Raw genomic sequence first — 20377 nt, 5'->3', positions numbered from 1 at the left:
GCTAGAATTAAAACAATCAATTATGATTTTTAGATCACTTTAATTTATTCAAAACAGTTCCATTCTCCTCAAAATGGAAGTGAGGCATAAAATAGCTTTCTCTTACCACAAAAACACCCTCATTACATTAGTGTGTGGAAAAGGTATGATAATGAGAGTGCAAAGACAGATTTGCAAAGCAAATGTCCTGGTTTCAGCTGAGATAGAGTTAATTTTCTTTATAGTGGCTGGTATGGGGCTACGTTTTGGATTTGGGATGAAAACAGTGTTGATAACACTGATGTTTTAGTTGTTGCTGCACTAGTCAAGGACTTTTCAGCTCAAAGACTTTTCTGCACCATGCTCTGCCAGGTGCAGAAGCAGCTGGGAGGGGACACAGCCAGGATAGTTGATCCAAACTGGCCAAAGGGCTATTCCATACCATATGACATCATGCTCAGCATATAAAGCTGGGGAAGAAGAGGGAATGGGGGGGACATTAGGAGTGATGGCGTTTGTCTTCCCAAGTAACCGTTATGCGTGCTGGAGCCCTGCTTTCCCAGAGATGGCTAAACACCTGCCTGCCCACAGGAAGGAGTGAATGAATTCCTTGTTTTGCTTTGCTTGTGTGCGTGGCTTTTGCTTTCCCTATTAAACTGTCTTTATCTCAGCCCATGAGTTTTCTCACTTTTACTCTTCTGATTCTCTCCCCCATCCCACTGTGGGGGAGTGAGCGAGCGGCTGTGTGGTGCTCAGTTGCTGGCTGGGGTTAAACCACAACACCAAAGAACAGAAAAAAAAATAAATGTTTAGAGCGTAAAAAGAGAGGAAGAACAGAAAATACAAGGAAGAACAAGAAGGGATAAAATAAACATTGCAAAAATAAAATGAAGGAGGAGAAAAGGTGAAGGGATAAATTAAAGGGAAAAGACACCATCTGCTTCTGACTAAAAGTTCCCCAATTTTTTTCCCTCAAGCCCAAAAATTAAAGTGGAATTTGGAACTTGTATTCAGAAGTTTGGTTAAATGCTTGAGCAATTTTTAGTTTTTTTAATGATGGTTAAGTTTTAATCTCAGTTTAAATTTAATCTTAGTTTAAGTATCTGAAGAGGCAGTATAAGCTATCTCATCAAGATAGCAAACACTTATGAACCAACTCCTGAGCAAAAGTATTCTTCCACAGGTTTGCACAATAACTGAACCGTGAAGATAAACAGGTAATTGTTAGTTACTTTGGGCCTGCAACCAAGAGAAGGGTACTACATGATCTAGAAGTAGTAGTCACCAGCTGTCACGAATTATAAACAAGGAGTGGAGGAACAGGGATCTCGCAGATCTTCAGCCTGTACAGAACTGTAATGGTTCACAGCGCCCCTCCTTTTCAAGTGCTCCTAATATACACTCCAGTTACACCAAATTATGTATACTTACTCCTTAAAACAACTCAACTCCTTTCTCTCTGGAAAAAATGTAGATTATTTTAAAAGTAAAGTCAAAGAGAACAAAGGGATCTTCCTCATTTCCCACACATGCAAACACACTCATATCTTTACTTACTAATTTTTGTTTATGTAGCATTAGGATTGTTTACAGTTACTGAAATGTTTATCCAACATTTAAACTGTATTTGGACTACAGCCCTAGCTCTAGATGTTAGTTAGGAGCCTCCAATTTCCAAGGCACAAAATGACCTGAAATCTTAGAAGAATGCTACCTGTACCTGTACTTAGATTGGCAGTCTGAAAGCTGAAAGTCTGCTATCCTCATCAGAAAGTCTGCCCTACTAATCTAAATATCATCAATGGACATTAAATCCTGTATTACAGGATTTTTTTCCTTCATCCTAATGCATAAGTAGGCAAAGGAGCTGAAAGCATCTTAAAACATCTGTTGATTCGCTTCAGTGATATTCTCACACCAACAACTGGTGGTATATTTATACTGATGGTAAAAGCCATGATGGAAAAGGGCATGTTGCTACCATTCAGGCCTAAGTTTATCCCAGTCTTCTTGTCCAGCATTTTTCCAACCATAAACTGGAATAAACTTGTGGATACACTGTCAAAGAGATGGATGATCCAAGATAATTTGAAATTTTTTATATTTACTCTTCCCCATGGTCCTTTAGAGATATGCCATAACCAACCAATATCTACCTGATATTACAAACAGAAGAAGCCTACAGGCTCTGACTCAGGAGTCTAAAGCTTACTCAGACAGAGGTCTGACCTCACATAGGTCTTCCTCAAACACAGGAAAAATTAAACAAAGGTTTACTTTTGCAAAGAAGGAGATAAGGAAGCTTATTTTGCAACTCTTCTAATTATCCAGAGAAAATCCTGGTATAACAATGAAAAGGCCACACAAGTTACTAGGCAGAAAGTAATATCCCACAGATAGATGCCCAGAACAGAACTGACGAATATTCTGGCATCCAGGAAGGCCCCGAAGTATTCTAAGACAGCATTCATTTCATATTGCTCACACAATTTTCTATGATTAAATATCATTGAAATGACCAAAATTAAAGCTAGAAACTTTGGTAGCCCATGGGCTGATGAGGGTCTACTACATGTGATATTTAAATTAAAAATTATTAGCAGTTAGACAGTTGATATTTAGATTTCTACAAAAATATTTCAGTGTTTCCCTTCAATTAATTTTCATCTCTGTAAGTCAATGACGTAGACAGAGATAAAAACAATTTTAACAACTTATTTGCAACAGGTGGCTAGAATGCCTCTTACCCTACACATAAATAATAAACCCCCCCCCCCTTATCCTGAGACAAGAAGGTACGACTACAGCATTTGATGGGGTACATAGAAACTTTGTCCATCAAATTTATGGGAAAAGCAGGGGTTGCTTTCTTAACTTGAGCTGATACAGATGTCCTAGAGATCTTGCCTACACAGATTCTACCCGCTGTTGCTATTCCACTGCAAGTCTGTCATGGGACTAACGGAAACCACTGCAATAGACTTTGCTGCAAAGATAAACGGCATTTTTATCTACAGACTGTACTCCTCTTTTGCCAGCAGTAAATGCTTGGCAGCCACAAGGCAAACCATATCAGGAAATTCATGTGGCTGAAATTTAACCCTCCCTGTCCTTTCAATTATTCTTCTGGATCAATTCCTTTATCCAGATTGCCTTAGAAACACACTCTCTAACACAAGGGAAGGGAGGGAGAAGATGGAGGGAAGATAGAAGGACAATCATGCCCCCTTTCAGTGACAGAAAAGACTATTATACAGTGATCATGAAAATAGTCTCAGATTAGATCTATAATGACCAGAAAGTTTTGTTTAGAATTTCAAGTAATCAACTTCCCACAATCAACTTGAGGCCTTTTTTTCTTATAAATCTATGCTCTAAGTTATTCTCATCTTATTAAGTAGTACACCTGGTAGGGAAAAATAAAACTGGTATTACAGTAAAATAGCTAGCCAGTCCATTTTATGCCCCAAATGCGTCACCAAATATATTCAAATAAGTGAATTTGATATTAAACATAACCCCTCCTCATGTATATCTAAAAGAACCTGGTCAGAGAGTACTGCACTCTGACAAAAAGGGAAAAGGGTAACTGAATACAGAATCCTCCAATTCAGACTGAGGAGTCTGACAGCTATACTAAGAATGGAAGAAATAAGTAGTATAACATATAACTTTACACTAGTTTTCCTAGATTTAATCTTTTGATCTTATCAGCCAAAACAGGCTCAAGTAAATCTACTGATCTATGTGGTTTCACACTTGCATCTGAAGAGGACAGGTTAATGGAAGCTGAAAATGAGATGACTGCTTTTGTTCTCTGGGGAAGAAAATTCTGTGGCCTCATAATCTTTTAGAACAGGGGAAAAACATAATAAAAAATAATCAGCAAAACTATCATCTGGTAGAACCACGCAGCACAAATATCTAGAATGAAACTTCAGTAAGGTCTACAATGTGCTAATACATAACATAACTTGATTAATTTTATCCTAAAAGATTGAATGTTATCCTCAGTATTTCTTAAATGTGTTCGACTATCTATGCCTCGTTACTCATCTTCTATTGCAGGACAGCATAATAAAACTTCTAAATCCTCTACTGAGACGCTGAGAACAGAAGAAGGGAAAGGTGTATTCAGGTTGATAGCTTCCTGTTAACTACATGAATTACCTAGATAAAGTAATAAAAATGAAACAAGCTAAAGTACTTTAAAAATATCCTGTATGTAAATCATTCATTTAATAATGAATCAACCTGAATACACCTTTCCCTTCTTCTGTTCTCAGCCTGTCAGTACAGACTTCAGAAGTTTTATTTTGCTCTCCTGCAATAAACCAGCAGAACTGATTTACAGAGTTAAGAAGTTCTACAAAAGTTAAGGATAGACAGTATTCCCTGTATGCTGTGTTTGAAGCTTTATCATTTACAATTAACAGTTCACTCAATGGGTACCCCAACACAGGGAACAAAAAATAAATATTTAGAGCAGTACTAGACACTGCTGAGCCATCTTAAGTAGCCATTAGACACCTGATTCCATCACACATAACCATGACCTTTATGGAATACACTAAGAATTCACAGCTGTAAGATACTAAGAAAACACTACAAGAGCAGGAAACATTTTAAAGCATTTAACAGAAGACTAGAGATCACAGAATAGCTGAGGTCAGAAGGCACCTCAATATTTTGTCAGAGCTGGCAATCAAAATAAGTATTTTTGATGTGTTTCTTCTTGTAATTCCTTGAGAGCCAGGCTACTTTCCATGATTCATGGTCTTAGGTGTATACATCCAAAGACTTGCTATTTTTCTCCTAGAAGTCCATATTCTTTCAGATAATTTTCTTCAGGCTTAATTTCTGCCCCTCCCCCCCCCCCTCAAATTCTGAGCACTTTAAATTGAGCAATACTTCAATAATTAATCCTAAAAGTATAAGCTTGAGACATGCCTCTTATGAGTACTTGTTTATAAATAAGTTTTATAAATAACTGAAGCCCATGATCAATCTGAATTCACCATTTTTTTCCAATCTCAACTGAACACCAAGAAAGTTTATTTCTTGTTTCCTTATCTAAACAAGAAAGGTGTAACCTGCAATTGTCTGAAATTAAGCTGAGCAGCCCAGAGACTCCCTGTTTTTTTGCAAGACTACAGCTCCCCACTCCATTTTGCTCTCTACAATGACCTCTGAAACTTCTGACCAAGTCAGCTGTTTTTAGAAGACACCCTCCCAGACAGCACACACATTTGATGGTGGATCTATATACCAGGACAGCTGAAGCAGTCACTACCTCCTGTGACCCTCATCTCCTTGCAGAAACAGGGATGGCTGAATAGCTTGAAAATCAGTTCCTGAACTGCTAGACTGCAACTCAATGCATTCATGGAAACCAACTGCAACTTTATTTTAAACATCTTCATGTATTAGGCTGCAAGCTGTAACAGTACAGGCTGTTCGCAAACAACTCGGCAGTCCCAACAATTCCTGCGACAAGGGCAGGGCACAACATTTAAGCTGGGATGCATTACAGTGTTATCTGCCATCAAATATGTCACTTCCCAGAAAACTTGAAATTGTTCTTTGCAGTTAGTCTTAAGCAGGTTACTTTCTCTCCAGAATATAGTGTCTTGCTCTCATTCCAGTTAATACATGTTAAAGCTGAATACAGTTCACATGTAAGAAAGGTTATTCTGAAACTGCTATTCATATGCAACTATTTCAAAAACACCCTCTAAGTATTTCAAGACAACTAGGATAAACCAAGGACATCCTTCCTCACAGCGTTCATGATCAGAATTAACAATTTTACCCTTCAGAGAAGCTAAAAATAGGAATATAAAACTAAGTATTCTTGGTTAATGGGTAATTCAATTAAAGTTTTGCAACATTTTTAAGCATATTGCTCAAAAAAGGATTTTTCTCCACAACTGGTAAGTATTCCAAATTTTTCTTTAGGTTTCTAAATGTACAAGAAATCAGTTCAAAATGTTACACCATTACTTGTTGGGAATTAGCTCAATGCACAAGAAATCAGTTCAAACCATTACAGCATTACTTGTTGGGAATTAGCTCAACTTGAACAAAAGCAGCATACATTTCTCAAAAAGTAAGGTAAATTTTAGTGAGTAAAAATGCAAATATGCATTTTAGCAGCCTCGAATTTATTAATCTGATAGGTTTAATTTCCATTTTCCTGCATCAGCTTTATTTATAAAGTGTCGTGCCCTATAAATATGCTGTTATTTTCTATAGTCAAGCACCCTCTTAACAAATCTTCTCATTAATATGTAAATTTAAAGTCAATCGGTCTTCTCCCTGACAGCGCCATGAATTCCTAGTGCACTGTATAATCGGCTTTGACTTGGCATCCACTATTTATCATCAAAGATGTCAGTTAGAAAAATTATGGAAAATGCATTGCAATTGATATGACTGCAATCTACTTTGTCAACACTTAATTGTTCCTCAAATCATACATTTACATATAAACAGCCTAAATACTGATCCATAATGATGCAAATAAACTAAATTAAAAATCTCTTCTACTGCACAAGATGCCCTGTTGTATGATGAGTTCATTTAAGAACTATTGACAAAGGCATGCATTTCAACTAGCACCAGAAAAAAATTCTGCTAATTTAATTGCTGGGTAGGTAGACAAACTAAATCTTGCACTGAAGCTCATGAAAGTGGAAACAAAGTGTTATTAATACCATATCACTGATGACCAATTTTAGGTTGACACAGGCAGTATTGTCACACAAACCTTTTACATTCCTAGAGCAGAAGCCACAGCAACAACTGTCATCCATGCAGTTTCAGTGAAAAAAGTACATTAGAGTCTTAAAGGAACCTAATCCCATCAAGACCTCCAACCTCTCAGTCCAAGACAGGAGGCCATCCTCCTCCTTTCTAAAGGTCAGAGAGAAGAATGCAAGTTACTTTCTTTCAAAAAGCAACATGTAATAAACAGTCTGCCTCAAAGACATTAGGAAAATGTAAGTGTCTTATTATCTAAAAATACTTTCCTTATTTTAAGCAGTTTACTGGAAAGATGTGTTCTTACAAACAATTTAATTTTCATCTGAAATGAAAAAGGGAGTTCCAGAACCCAACTGGTAGTGCAAAGAATATGACTCTACTTCAGACATTTTTGCTATGTTTCTAGGTTTCTAATCATTATAACGCCTGCTTATTTAAGAAGTAGTGAATATAACTGCAAACTAAATCAGGCTGAAATTAGCTGTTTGTTCAAATACATCTCCTTATAATTATTTTCACATAATAAATTATACATATATTAACAGAGAATGCCACTGCATTTCAGTCTGATTCCCAGGTAAAGGTATTAAAAGACAGAGTTTGAAAGAACTCGGTGATAGCTGGTGTCATTCTGTATTCCAATGCTGAAAAAAAGAAACCTTTAAAAAATTGTGAATATGCTAATTACAAACCACAATAATCTGCACTGAAGTAACAATGCCTGAACAGAAGTCTTAAGACACATCAGCTGAGCTATAGCTGGCTATAGCCAGAACTACTCCAGTCTAAAGAAATACAGAGAAATATATTAAAAAAAAAAAAATAATCACATGATGAAACTTTCTCTAAGGTTCTGGGATCACCTTATATTCATTACAAGTAGGTACCCCAAATATCCTTTTATGCAACTGTACAAAGTCCATCTCCAACTACTGCTGTGAAACAGTATACATATGTCAATGAATATGTACATCTTTAAACATGAATTAGTGTCAAATTAAATGGTAAAACTTAACAGTAGTAACACCCCCAAGCCTGTAATAAATGTGAACAACTGGAGCTGTGGAGCAATTTTATACAATTCTTTCCAGAAGCATTCTGTCTTTTAATTTGTTATTCAGAGTTAAATCCCTATTGAAACACATGTTACCAGCATCAATTTCTTGAACTGTCTACTTTTTTGTTGTTAGAAGTGATAGGATTTGTATCTTGAACATCCCTTTCTATAAATTTTAAGTAAGAGTATACTCATATTTACGTAACATAAATGAAAATACCACAACATTTTTTACATTGCACATTTCAAAAACATATATTCAAATCTCCCACACATCCCTCAGCACATTAACAACGCCTAGACAAGTAATGTAACGTTCACCATGCTGTGATAGTGCGTATTCATATCTACAAAGAAAGTAGATTCTACCCAGTTTCAGGACAGAATGGCAAACCTTCCTAGCTCTAACTCACATAAAAGCTCCTATAGAGAGAGCAAAGAGCCATGTCGCTCAAAGAACCACAGAAAAAGAACTCTCTCTGCTGCCCATGGGATGTGCCTGGGGTAAATCAAAACATACATAGCCTGGAAGGAGAATTCTCATGCTCTGAAGAAGGGTGGAAGTCTTGTATTAGTGAAGCCTTAGAGAGCTAAGACTTACGCATGTGATTTCTATTTTTATTAAGTCTGCATAAAAATGCATCTTAAAAGACTAAGTATATCCAACAACGGAAATAATTCAGAATGCAAGCACACAATAGTAATTTAAAAAGTCACAAACTTACCTTCCATGGGCTTACAAACTGTGTACGTGCATATCGAGTTAACATGTGGATTATAACAACTTGACCCCACTCTTCCACGTCAACCAACAAGTTACAGAGCTTTCGGTAGTTCTTGTGAATCAGATCTATTCTATCTGGACACACTTCCTCAAATGCCATCACAACGCTCCCAGCTACCAGCTAGAAAACAAAATATAAACCAGAGGGTCAGTGTTCCTTCTACAGTTCATCCACAAGTGAGAATCAGAATAGCAATTCTCAGCAATTTCAAATTGTTTCTATTCAGTGAAAAGAAACACCACCACCGACAAAACCGAAGCCCACAGAAATGGTGTCTTGTTTCAAATAGAATTGGGGTAAGTTTATTAGAACAGAGAAAACATTTGCCGTTTCTATTACACACATAAATCTTAGCTCCCAGCCCTGAAGACACAGTGCAATGTAAGCAGAAATTTTTTTCTTACAGTTATCGTTTCCAAATAAATTATCAGAGAACTTGCAATTAACTCAGAAATAACAGGAAACAACAAGAAGTATAACACAGCGATATGCCCAACAAGGTCTGTTGGGATTCTCTTATCAACACTGGTGCGATCAAACTAAAGAGAAGCTGGGGTGAGTTTCCCAGCGCTACTGGGATCCAAACTTTTCTCTCAATATGGCCAAATTAACTGTTATATGAAATTTTATATTTAGAGTTTCATCAATACACTTTGCAAAAAAAGGCATAAAAGTCAGCCATACAATACAGAGATATATTAATACTTTTCCTCAAAGAACACAAGCAGAATTTCTGCATGTTGTTCAGCACTTCCCTACCAGTTCCAAAATTACAAGAATGGATCATTTATGCCCTGCTATGTCCTCACCCAATTTTTTGCCTCTGTAAGAAATAAATCTTTATATATACATAAAGATCCTCATACTGACTATGATTATAAAAGCATCTTTGTTTTTCATGAGAAAATTCTCAACGTTCTAACACCTCAAGGCTTATTGAAACCTCCTGATAGGGTATTTTCTTTTAAAAATAAAGGAAACATATATTGGGGTTCCTGTTAAAATTCTGTCAGCAGGTTACTTTAACTGTGGGAAAACCTCAAAGGCTGACCATGCATTATAAGGACATGTCATTGTGTGCCTGGAATTACTGTTCTTTCTCTTCTAATTGCTTTAATTAAGATTTGTTTTGTGTCAGAGTACATGTTAAGTCAAATAACTAAAATGATGAGACTTTATATGAAGCAGCTGATATGTATGCAGTTAGTATGCATGCAGTATAGCCTTCTGGCAGCAAATTAATGTCATATTCTATCTGAGCACTGGGATCTGCATTTCAACCTCTAAAATTTCCCCAATGACTTAAAGTAAGCAATTAAATAGAAGTGCAGTTTATTGAAATGGTACTTTTTGAGAAATATTAAATACAATGATATTCATATGTTACATTTTTTCTCCCTATATTTGGCTGACATTTGGTTTATTAGTATGTGCCCAACATTACAATTGAAAGAAAACAGCTCAGAATATAGTCTTGCTATTATGCTAAACAAGTTTCGGGCTCTGTGGGGATTTTATGAATTACCAATAAGAATAAACGTGAAGTTGCATTTATTGTCTCCAGCCCTGTCCACATACTGGTACCTGCTGGTCCCAGCAAGTATACAACTCATTCCAGGAAGTAAAATTTGATTATTTGATAGAGCTAAATAAAACACACTTTACATCTAAAATAATTTGCTGGTTTTTGCTTTATCACAAAAACAATAGCTTTTTTTTTTATGTTGTTGTACTAAACTTTCTTCTTAATAAGGTGCTGCAGTAAGCTACTCTGTAATTAAGAACTCTTGCAAGTTGATGCTTCGGTGTGGGTTCAAAGCTCAGCAGAATACAGAGGTTAACTCCAGGCAAATCACTATCAGTCCTGAGTAGGTATTCAATTAGGCTAGATAAGCTGAGGATGGAAGAGGGGAAGGGTGGGAAGAGTTACATGTTAGAACTCGCTTGCAGCAAAGCAATTTTATCAGGATGCAAAACTCTGAACTACAGTTAAGGCCAACTCGCAGAAGACAGTGTGATGGACCTGAAATTTTAGAAGGGATGACACTTTTAGACCACAGAGACTTTTTTTAAGCTCACTGTCCCACAGACTTCATTATGGGTATTCTACTCCACACTACAAGACAGTATAGGGTCTCTTGACAGGTTTGACATACAAGGGGAGAAAAGAAGGGAGGGAAGGAGGGGGAGAGAGGGAGACTGACACACAGATTGATTTATGACTACAAGAACAGTCTCAGCCTAATATTTAAAAATACCCTTTTAGGTTCATAGGTGAAGGATGACACAGATGCTGGTGTCTGACTGTAGTTCTAGAGTGGATACCCTTGCCTTGTACTGCTACTATTACTGCACACACATTTTGCTGTATTTCTCTTTCATTTGGATATGATATAGTTTGAAAGCTGACATAAAATAATACATGTAACACTAGTTTAGATCTTTTAAAATTGAGCACATATCCTATAAACAGCACTGGCTTTTTAAAAGTTCAGTTACGCTGAGTAAAACTCAACAATTTGATTCAAAGAAACAGTCATACTGAAATACAGGAATTCTAAATAGTTACTTATTTCAATTCACATCAGTCACCTACTCAAGTTTACAATGAGAATGCTGTCACTTGTGAACACTTAAAAGATATTCATAAAAATTTGAACATACACTATGAAATGCAAGAGGTGCACTGAACACACATATTAGTCTTGTGGTGAGGCCCTAGATTTACAAGTTAATACAGGAATTGCCATACATGATGACACTAGTTAAGAACGTGCTCCTCTCCCCATTATTGCATTTTCCAAAATTAGGCTTTTCATCTGAAAGGGGAAAAAAAAAGTGAGAATGTAAGACAGATTGAAAATGCACTGGTAACAAGAGGATTTATCTGAGAAAATTTCCTAATGCTTTCTTAATAAGTTTCCCCTATAGTATGATCCTACTATACATCTAAACATCAGAGGAACAGCTAATAATCTTTGTTTATTAAATGCTCAACATTCCATAAAAATATTTAGAATTAAAACAAAATGATCCAATCAGAATATAAAACCAAAAAATATTGGTTTCCAAAAAACAGACAGTTAATTTCCATCTCACTGTGTCAATAGTAGCTTTTTGTATAAGGAGAAAATATAAATCACTCCAACAAAACTAGCAATGAGCTCATCAAATTCAAATGCTGCTTTCCATTTATGTATTTTTTATATTAAAGCAATAAACATGGTTCATTTGTCTTCCACTGGTTGCCACGTTTTTCTGTGCTGTTGCTATGAACTTCAGCCATTAGCTGTGCTCCAAGGTAAACTACATGAACCATCAACAAAAGTGACACCCAATCTATGGAGTTCATATTTTCTCCAGATTATCTATGCTAGTTGACAAGCTGGTAATGAAAAAAATCACACTAAGCAAATGGTTCCTCTAATAACAATAAATTTTCTATAAAATTACGAAGGGTACAAAACGTTTCCTTGCATCTATTTTGTCATGAATTCTAATTAATGCTGTGAAAACCTGAGAGTGCTGGGTCATCACAAGAAGTGCATCGAGGTTTGATTGATAATCCAGTGCAAGTTGGCCTATGCTGCCAAGATTCCTTTCTCTTAAATTAATGGCCACCCCACCTGCCCTAATCATACAGCCCAAATGATATTCCCCTTCTTATTTCAATTTTCTGGAGGCAAGGAAACTGGAAAAGATCGGTCATTTATCTTCTAATAGCTGGATAATAGATCTATCACAATAAAACATCTGCACAAACTCAAGTAATTTTTTTCCACAAAAGTGAAGCTTTTACCAACATTAAATCAATAAGTTAAGAAAACATTGTCTTATCCACACATTTGGGTTCTAAACTAAAACATTAACTTAAAAGAAGCCTACTGTTAAAAGGCAGAGTGCCCATCTTTCTTTCCCCATTATCCCAAAATACACCGCTTTAGTTCAAAAGATCAAGATCTTCATTGCAAAGCCATCAGCAATTCCTAGGATCATTTTTTAATCTAAGGGGTCTCATTTCGCAAGAATCTGCGCTTCATCTAGTAACCATGCAGGCTGCAAAAGAAATCTCAATACTCACACTTTTGTATAAAGTCTTTTCACCCCCAAAATAGAATTCATACTAAGTTGCATCTATTATATTTGGGAGTAAATTATCACATCAGAACAGAATAATAAATTTATTTAATATTAGAAGTAGTTTAATATGATTAAAATATTCCCATTAAAGGAAAAAAACATTATTTAAGCAGAGGCTAAAGGAAAATTTACCCTTTGGAAAAGAGTGTAAATCTTAATTAGCAATAAAAGATTCCATGCAATAAACTAATTTACTGTAAGTCTTCACTCAAAACATGCCTCTATCCCTTCCTGTATTACTTCACAGCAGAGTTTTCTGGGGATACAATGTTAGGAGTACATACTTGGGAATCAATGAGCATCTGTGAGTCTGGCCAACATGTTTTGCAATTTCTCTCTAACATTCTTCTGTCTTAGAAGAGTTCAAAAGCAGTGCTGCACTCTGTATACTACCTGGTCGCAGAAGAGGAGCTATAATAGCAACAGCTATGATATAGCACAAAATATATGTGGCCACATACTAACCCAGTTCTCTGGATGGGACTGAAAAAAATTCATTTTATCATGCAGCACATGCAGTTATACTGCGACACAAACATCATAAACCCTCCTTATAACAGAGGTATCTGCCCAAACGAAATAAAATCAGATCAAAGTTAAAGATGGAAACCTGCAGTAAATTTGGACATTTTTAATATGCCCAGCATCCATACAACTACATTCCAGCTACACGTCTACATTCTGCCTTTTCTTTTTAGATGCACCTTTAGATACACTTTGGGATACTTTAGTTTGGATTGAGGAATGCAAGTCACAAGCTCTTTTCGCTTTACAAGTTTGGACAACAGACATGATTCCTTTTCAGTATCAACATGGATTTTTTTTCTTTAACTGCTGTAACTCAGGTATCATTAATGAACCTGATTTTTATTGTTTACAATCAGAGTTGTAAAATACACAGGCTACAAACACAATGCAGTTCTACAGCCCTTCACAGTATGCCAAAAGAAACTTGAGCAACAAATCCTGCCTTAAACCCTATGCCCCAAAGCTAGATCATCAGGCTTGTTAAGTGAATAGAAAAAATAGAATTAGAGTGAAGTGATACAGAATCAACCAAAAAGAAAAAGGGAACTAGTTTCCTCTAAAATACCCAATTATACCTTCATGCGTGACTACGTGACTAGCTATACTACTTTCTGAGAAAGTCATTTTAGCATAAAATACACACATGCTCTTATCTTCCTTTCTACATAAAATCATGTCAGCTGCTCAATTATCTAGAATTACTAGAAAAATAAAAGGAGCAGGCATTAATGCTCTTGTACCTACTTATCAAAGTCTGAGGTACTTTTTTCTGTAAAGCAAAGGTAAAAACATAACTAGGGGTTTCTTAAGTCTGTATAATAAAAATACTTGTAAACAATTTATCTGTTTAAAAATTAAATGCACTGGCACAAAATCACAGCTTTGTTGATATACTCTAATTCCCAGTTAGCTACCCTTGAGGGTATGTTAACGATGGTTTGCACTTGATAATTTTGCATCTTACATTAACTGAGAGCTTGGCTTTTAATTGAATCTTCATGTTAAGTCACTTAAGGAGTAGAGTGATCTTTCATTTATCTCACCAGAAATTTTAATGAAGTGCTGGGTTAAGGTTAGATCTCATCTTATTTTAAGTTTTGCTTACCTCAGCTTATATTAAAATTTCCTACTGATTGAGACCTAAAAAATGAACACATTTTGTACAGTCTGATAAAATGGCTTCATTTTACTGGAGTAAAATTCCCATCCAGGCAGTTTCTTGCTATTTCAAATATAAAATGACTCTGACTAATTTAAATACATTGTGCCTTTTCCGTGCAACATAAACTACTTTAATAATCCACAATAGCGTGTTCTCTCTGGAAAAAAAAATTCTGGTTTATATACATTTAGAGGCATCTGTGTTATCTAGCTATTCTATCTCACTTTAATGTAGAGATTGTGTCAGTAAGTTTCAAAAACCCTGCTTGAGGCCAAATGGTAATAGAAAATAAACAAATTATGAGTAAAAATTTACTTTTTATTAAAGCAAAGTCCCAAACATTACTTGAACAATATTCAACTGTTATATACATCGTTAATGTTAATAATTGCACTCTCCCTCCAAACATGCCTAAAACAAATGGAATAAGAACAAAAAAACAAACAAAAAATCACATGGTGGATTTTCCCACATCCAGTTATTATATACAATGCATCATGGCTTGTGTGAGGATTATCAGCCCTTAACTACACAGAAATGCCAAAAGTAACATGACATTTCCATCAAGAGACAAAAAGGTGGAGAACCACTGATGTTCTACAATTCCCAAAGTCACTAAGATTCTCCCACTCTGGTAAAGACACAATTTAATGAAAACACCATCACCTTCCCAACAAACTGATCTGCTGACATTAGATTAAAACTATCAGGAGATCACAACTAATGTTGATGTAAGGGAACAGCTTCTGTGCATTGAAATTTAAGGAATCCAAAGATTAGTGACAAGTAAACACTTGTAGCCCGAGTTCCACATTATCACCCCACAAATTTCAGGCCATCTGACTGCAAACTGGCAACAGAAGCTGCAAAAAACCTGAGAAATACCATTAATCAAACACAAGCACTTCATAAGGCTATGACAAAATGCTGTTGTTCTACAGCTTGGACCCATTTCCAGAATTCCTGTGGCAACAAACCCAACTTCTCTTTCTACATACCTAAAGACAAAAGCTTTCAGAAAATATTTTGCAGTCTTTGTGAAGAAAGTTCTTTTTCTTTTATGCTAAGTGTATGAAATTCAGCTTCCCTTAGAGAATACAAAAAGATGGTTCAAATTAATACAAATTTCTCAAAAGGAGCTTAAGTAAGACTTACAAAGTAGCCAACCTAAGGCTATATAGGCTACATATGTACACACCTGTACATAAGGACCACCACCATAAGCAGCTACATCTCCTCCAATATTAAAAGCTAAAAGTAGCTACAAGTGGCACTTTGTTTCCTCCACTGTGAGCAAATTGCTACATCCTCCAATTAGAGGCAAAGAATAAACTTATTTAGATTGGCGTTACCCGCTAATAAAACACTTGTGCAGTATGCACTTTCCGTTAGTAAGTGCAGAGGCTTTCTGGGAACATTCAGTGGAACATGACAAAAGATAACTACTTAAAGTGAAGCTTTTCCATGCTAGACTGGTCTTCCCAAAGCTATCAAGGATTAAAGAGAGACTGATCCACTTTAGATCACAACAAGCTGTGGAGTCTGGGATGAAAGAGCACATATTAATACTTAGTTTTGATTCAGAGAGTCCTGAAGAGAGATTTGTACGGTTCCTTTTTGGAATAATAATTCTTCATATCACTTCCTGAAAAAGTAAAACTTCTGAAGCTGAGATGTCTCAGCCTAGGCTGGAAACAGGTCTTGCTAGGGAACAGACCAAGAGAAATCAGAGGGAAGAAAAAGTTGCAGCAGTTAACCATATTATGTCTTCAAAGAAGTCCAGAAGACCCTATTCTAGACCATCATTCTTAGCTTCTTGAACATGCTGGCAAAATAGCATAACTTTGACTATTGCTTCAGCTGGTATCTTCATAAATACAGTGTCCATTATTCAGTGTCACAGAGGCACCAGAATTGTGGCATGTACCAAGCAATGAACATTAATTCCCTTATGAGTAACTCCAAGTGCCAGGATCAGTGTGCTAGGGAAAAAGAAGATCCAAACCTACTCTATACTTTTTCCCCCTCTAACATTTTGTTAAAGTAAATGTGTAAATGACTAGTTGTTGGATAATTTGCCATTTATCATAAGCAATAAGGTCTAGGAAATAGAGTGAAAACTCAGGGATTTTATTATCCTGCCATCAGCAATGAAAAGAAACAAAGATAGGTTCTCAGCCCTTTATGCCTCCACAGGTATAAAGAATCTAATCTCACATTCACAGATTGCACACACACCAAGAGCATGAAACATGAAAAGAAAATACACAAAGAACCACTGGGGGGCAGCTCCACAGAAGCACAAAGGCCTCTGACAAATGAGTACAGGTCAAGCATAGATGCAGTCAGGAGAACCAACTAACTGATTTACTGTCTGCTGAGCCATTAAGCTCTGACACTCTCCTTTAGTAACCCTTCAGTGGAAGTTGCAAGATGTCTTTTAGAGAACAGCACCATTTATGTCCTGAACACCTGGACTGTGCTAGAACAACAGATTATATATTCCTGTGTATTACAAAAAGTCTTGGCAAGTAGGAGATGCAACAACACACTATATGGTACCTAGTAATACTTTCATTTACTTAAAAAGGATTACATTCACTAAATTAGTAATCTGAACAAGAACAACAGGAGAATGTTTTAATTTACAACTGTTTTCTACTTGAAGTCTATCTTTGACTCTTTGCTCAACTACCTTTCTGGCTTAGACTTGGGAAACTTATTTGTAGGGTACAGCAAGAAAAATAAAGTGTGTGACCATTGTGCAACATTCAGGAGTTCACACAGAAAACCTGTACCTATATAGTGCAGGCAAAATATAACAGGAGTGTTAAATTTACAGAAATTGTCCCAGGACATTGGTTTTACTTACCAGATTGGAAGTGGGGATATTTGCAAGAACAAACAATTGCACAGCAAGTATCATTGTTTAACAGCTGTACACACTACAAGGCAGACTGATGTCAACAGGCATACTGTGCATTACACAGAAGTAATTTATTCTTACAGTATCACAAACAAATCAAAATGACCTAGCTAATTTCCCAATGAAAAAGTGTTTATACATAGACACTTGTACACTGATTCATATCATCATGCAACTTTCATTTTCAAAATTAAGTTTAAAGAAGCATACATAAAAAACATACTAACAAAAATGGATTAAGAATACCCATGATACAAGTAAAATTACCAGTCTTATTAAAGGAGATGGTCACTATTACAGTCATAGTATAATGCAAAAATACACAAAGATACTTCTATCTAAAAACATATAAAACCACATCAGCAAGGGTTAGTGAAGCGTATTATATACTGCTGAATGACAGCCTCAGGAGTAAACTCTTTAAAAATATATGCATATGTAATAGCATACTGTTTCTTACCGTACTTCTATCCTTCAAAAGCTTTTCTATCACTTCAATTAACATTTCCTTTTGCTCTGGATCAAGACTAGAAGGAAAAATAAACATCATTTTTACTCATTTGGTCAGACATATCTGAAATTAAAAGAGGTTAGGTTTGTTGACCCTTAGACACAAGCTGGGAACCAAGAGCGTTAAAGAAACCACTTCCAGAAAAATCAAGTATTCCAAATAACTGATTGTAGAAGAACTTGACTGAAAAGAAAGTTAATCATGGAATATAAAACTGAATTGAAGGAGTACAAAATTAAATAATAAAGATTATCTTATACCACTTATGTGTGTTCTATAAGAATCTTAACACTAAAACTCATAAAAATTTTAGGATTTAAGAAACATTAAGACAGGCCAACTTATTAGGGAGAACTTGGCTGAACTTCAGATGTTAAGTCACAAGAATCTCACTGCTTTTGCAGAAGGGAATTTCAGCATTAATTAATTCATTAGTGAATGAACATCAGGACCAAAGCAGAATCATACCTTTATTACCTAATTATCAACATAACACTTTGAGTAAGACACTTTGTTAACTTCACTAATTTTAGTCAGAAGTATTGGAACTCAAAAATTTGGACATTGTATTCAAGGGTAGCTATACAAAGTTGGTGGGCAAGCTGATGAAAAAGAGACTGCTTTAAGTCCTATATAAATAGTAAAAACAGGAAAACCAAAAGTTGCAAACAACAATCTTTGTACTGTCCTTTTTGTATTCAAAGAGCAGAGAAAATTTTGCCAGAAACACCCATTATTGTCAAACTGGCTTCTTAGGTAGGTATGGACCAACTTTTCATTCCAGCTGCTTCTTCATCATGGATCTATAGAGCATGGAAGAATTCAAAGCCAAGGCAGAAGAAAATACAAAAAGAAGTAGGTACAAAGAGCCATACAGATGTGTAGTCCTATGCCTTTGAAAAGTCATTTCAACATGGATACAATTACAGATAAGTAAGAAAGTACTTGATCATTATTGTACACTTCAGTTTTAATGCTGAACAATGAACTACCCTAATGCAGAGTATATCCTTTCCAACTACAGATTCACAAAGTGAGTATCTAGCTGCATACTACTTCACTAAGGCTCTAATACCTAACAATACCAGCTTATGCTAAATGGTTAACAAAACTTTGTTAGAAGCCACTATCAACATAAGCAAAGCAACAGCACATTGTTCCGTAAGTACTTTTACAATCACCTTTTGTTCCAACTTCTATTTTTGTCAGAAAAGGTTTACTGGATCTTCTGCCAAGGACCAAAACCTTCAGAGGAAAAGCCAGAAGTCTTTCTAATAGGCCTTATTTCAAATTTTCAAAATCAGTATAAAATTTAAACAGAGAAAGAAGTGAGTACTTAGTAATAAGAAACTTTGAAAAATACCCATTTTGTTATGTGATCAAGAAAATCTTCAGTAATGGCCCTGATAACTGAATTCACATTCCTTCCCCTCCTCTTTCCTGATGTTTCAGACAAGGAAGACAGAATTCTTGGGGAGAAAATAAAAGAACAAGCTAAAGTGCTCAGAGTGATCTGGTCCCATTATGGTATCTACTAGTAATAGTATGGAATCTGTTAATACTAGTGATGGGACTTTTAAAAAGTCCTCTTCCAAATCTTGCTGCAAGTAGCTGCAAGTACACAGTAGAGTTTTCTATTGATAGACAGAAGATACTAATAGCTTTGAAATGCACTCTAAGTGAAATAAGCAAGAGATCTGACATTTTCAGTGATAAAATTACTTGAATGTACCTGGCAATGTTGATTGCATTGGGCACAAATGTCGCTGTTCACACTATGCCTGAAATCTTTTCTGTTTGATATGTAAGCTTACTGCTGTTAGGATTGATTGAATCACTAATGAACAAGCTCTTCTAGGTCAGACATCCATCCAAACTCCATGACACTACATGCAAGGAAGATTGGAGTATCGAACCTGCACCCAGAAGTCTGACCAGAGCACTAACTGAACTACAGGACTATCAAACAGGTAGAGAAGTCATGGAAACCAAAAAGTAAACGGAGCATACATGCACTATCAGAATAAACTGTTGCTAATTCTTACTCAGATGCTCGCAGAAGATGGAGGAGTAATCAGATGTAGGAGAGTATATAAACTGTTGACTGATCTTCACATCAAAAATCCATCCCCTCCAGAATTCTGATATTGACCAACTTCAGAGAGAGTCTTCTGAAATTACCTGCTCATTACAAATAGGCCAAAAGACAGCCTTGCCACCAGTATGTGATCTGTATCGCTGAATTGTGGAGCTACCAGTTGTGATCCTTGTTGAAACATCTGCTGAGACTGCCTGTTAAAGACTCTTATTTGCAGGCAAGCCAACTGGGCCTGCCTGCGGACAGGTTAATTTGACAGCCTCTTCACCAATTCCCAGTACTGCTGCTTCTTCACGTGACCCAAAAAAATGTATTATCTCTCTTGGTCCTGCGGTAAACCAGTGCTATCAGATATGGCACTTGTACAAGTAAATTTTGAAATTGTGACAATAAAAGTTCACACGCTTTCTATAAGCAGTTCCCAAA

General features: G+C 36.0%; 1 protein-coding gene across 5 annotated transcripts in view; it reads right to left on the bottom strand.

The window, feature by feature from the left end:
- AP3B1 (adaptor related protein complex 3 subunit beta 1) overlaps positions 1 to 20377 on the bottom strand; it is a 164352-nt gene that overhangs the window by 112022 nt on the left and 31953 nt on the right. For all 5 annotated transcript variants that reach the window (XM_072859652.1, XM_072859650.1, XM_072859651.1 and 2 more), the window contains 2 exons: positions 17803 to 17869; positions 8527 to 8706 (listed from right to left, as the gene is read on the bottom strand). In XM_072859652.1, coding sequence (XP_072715753.1) covers positions 8527 to 8706; positions 17803 to 17869 — 247 coding nt within the window. The remainder of the gene's footprint in view (positions 1 to 8526; positions 8707 to 17802; positions 17870 to 20377) is intronic.

The sequence above is a fragment of the Ciconia boyciana genome, chromosome 4, assembly GCF_034638445.1.
Source record: "Ciconia boyciana chromosome 4, ASM3463844v1, whole genome shotgun sequence".
In the NCBI taxonomy this organism is placed as follows: Eukaryota; Metazoa; Chordata; class Aves; order Ciconiiformes; family Ciconiidae; genus Ciconia; species Ciconia boyciana.
The sequence above is the reverse complement of the archived record's forward strand: the minus strand, read 5'-3'. Positions and strand labels throughout refer to the sequence as shown.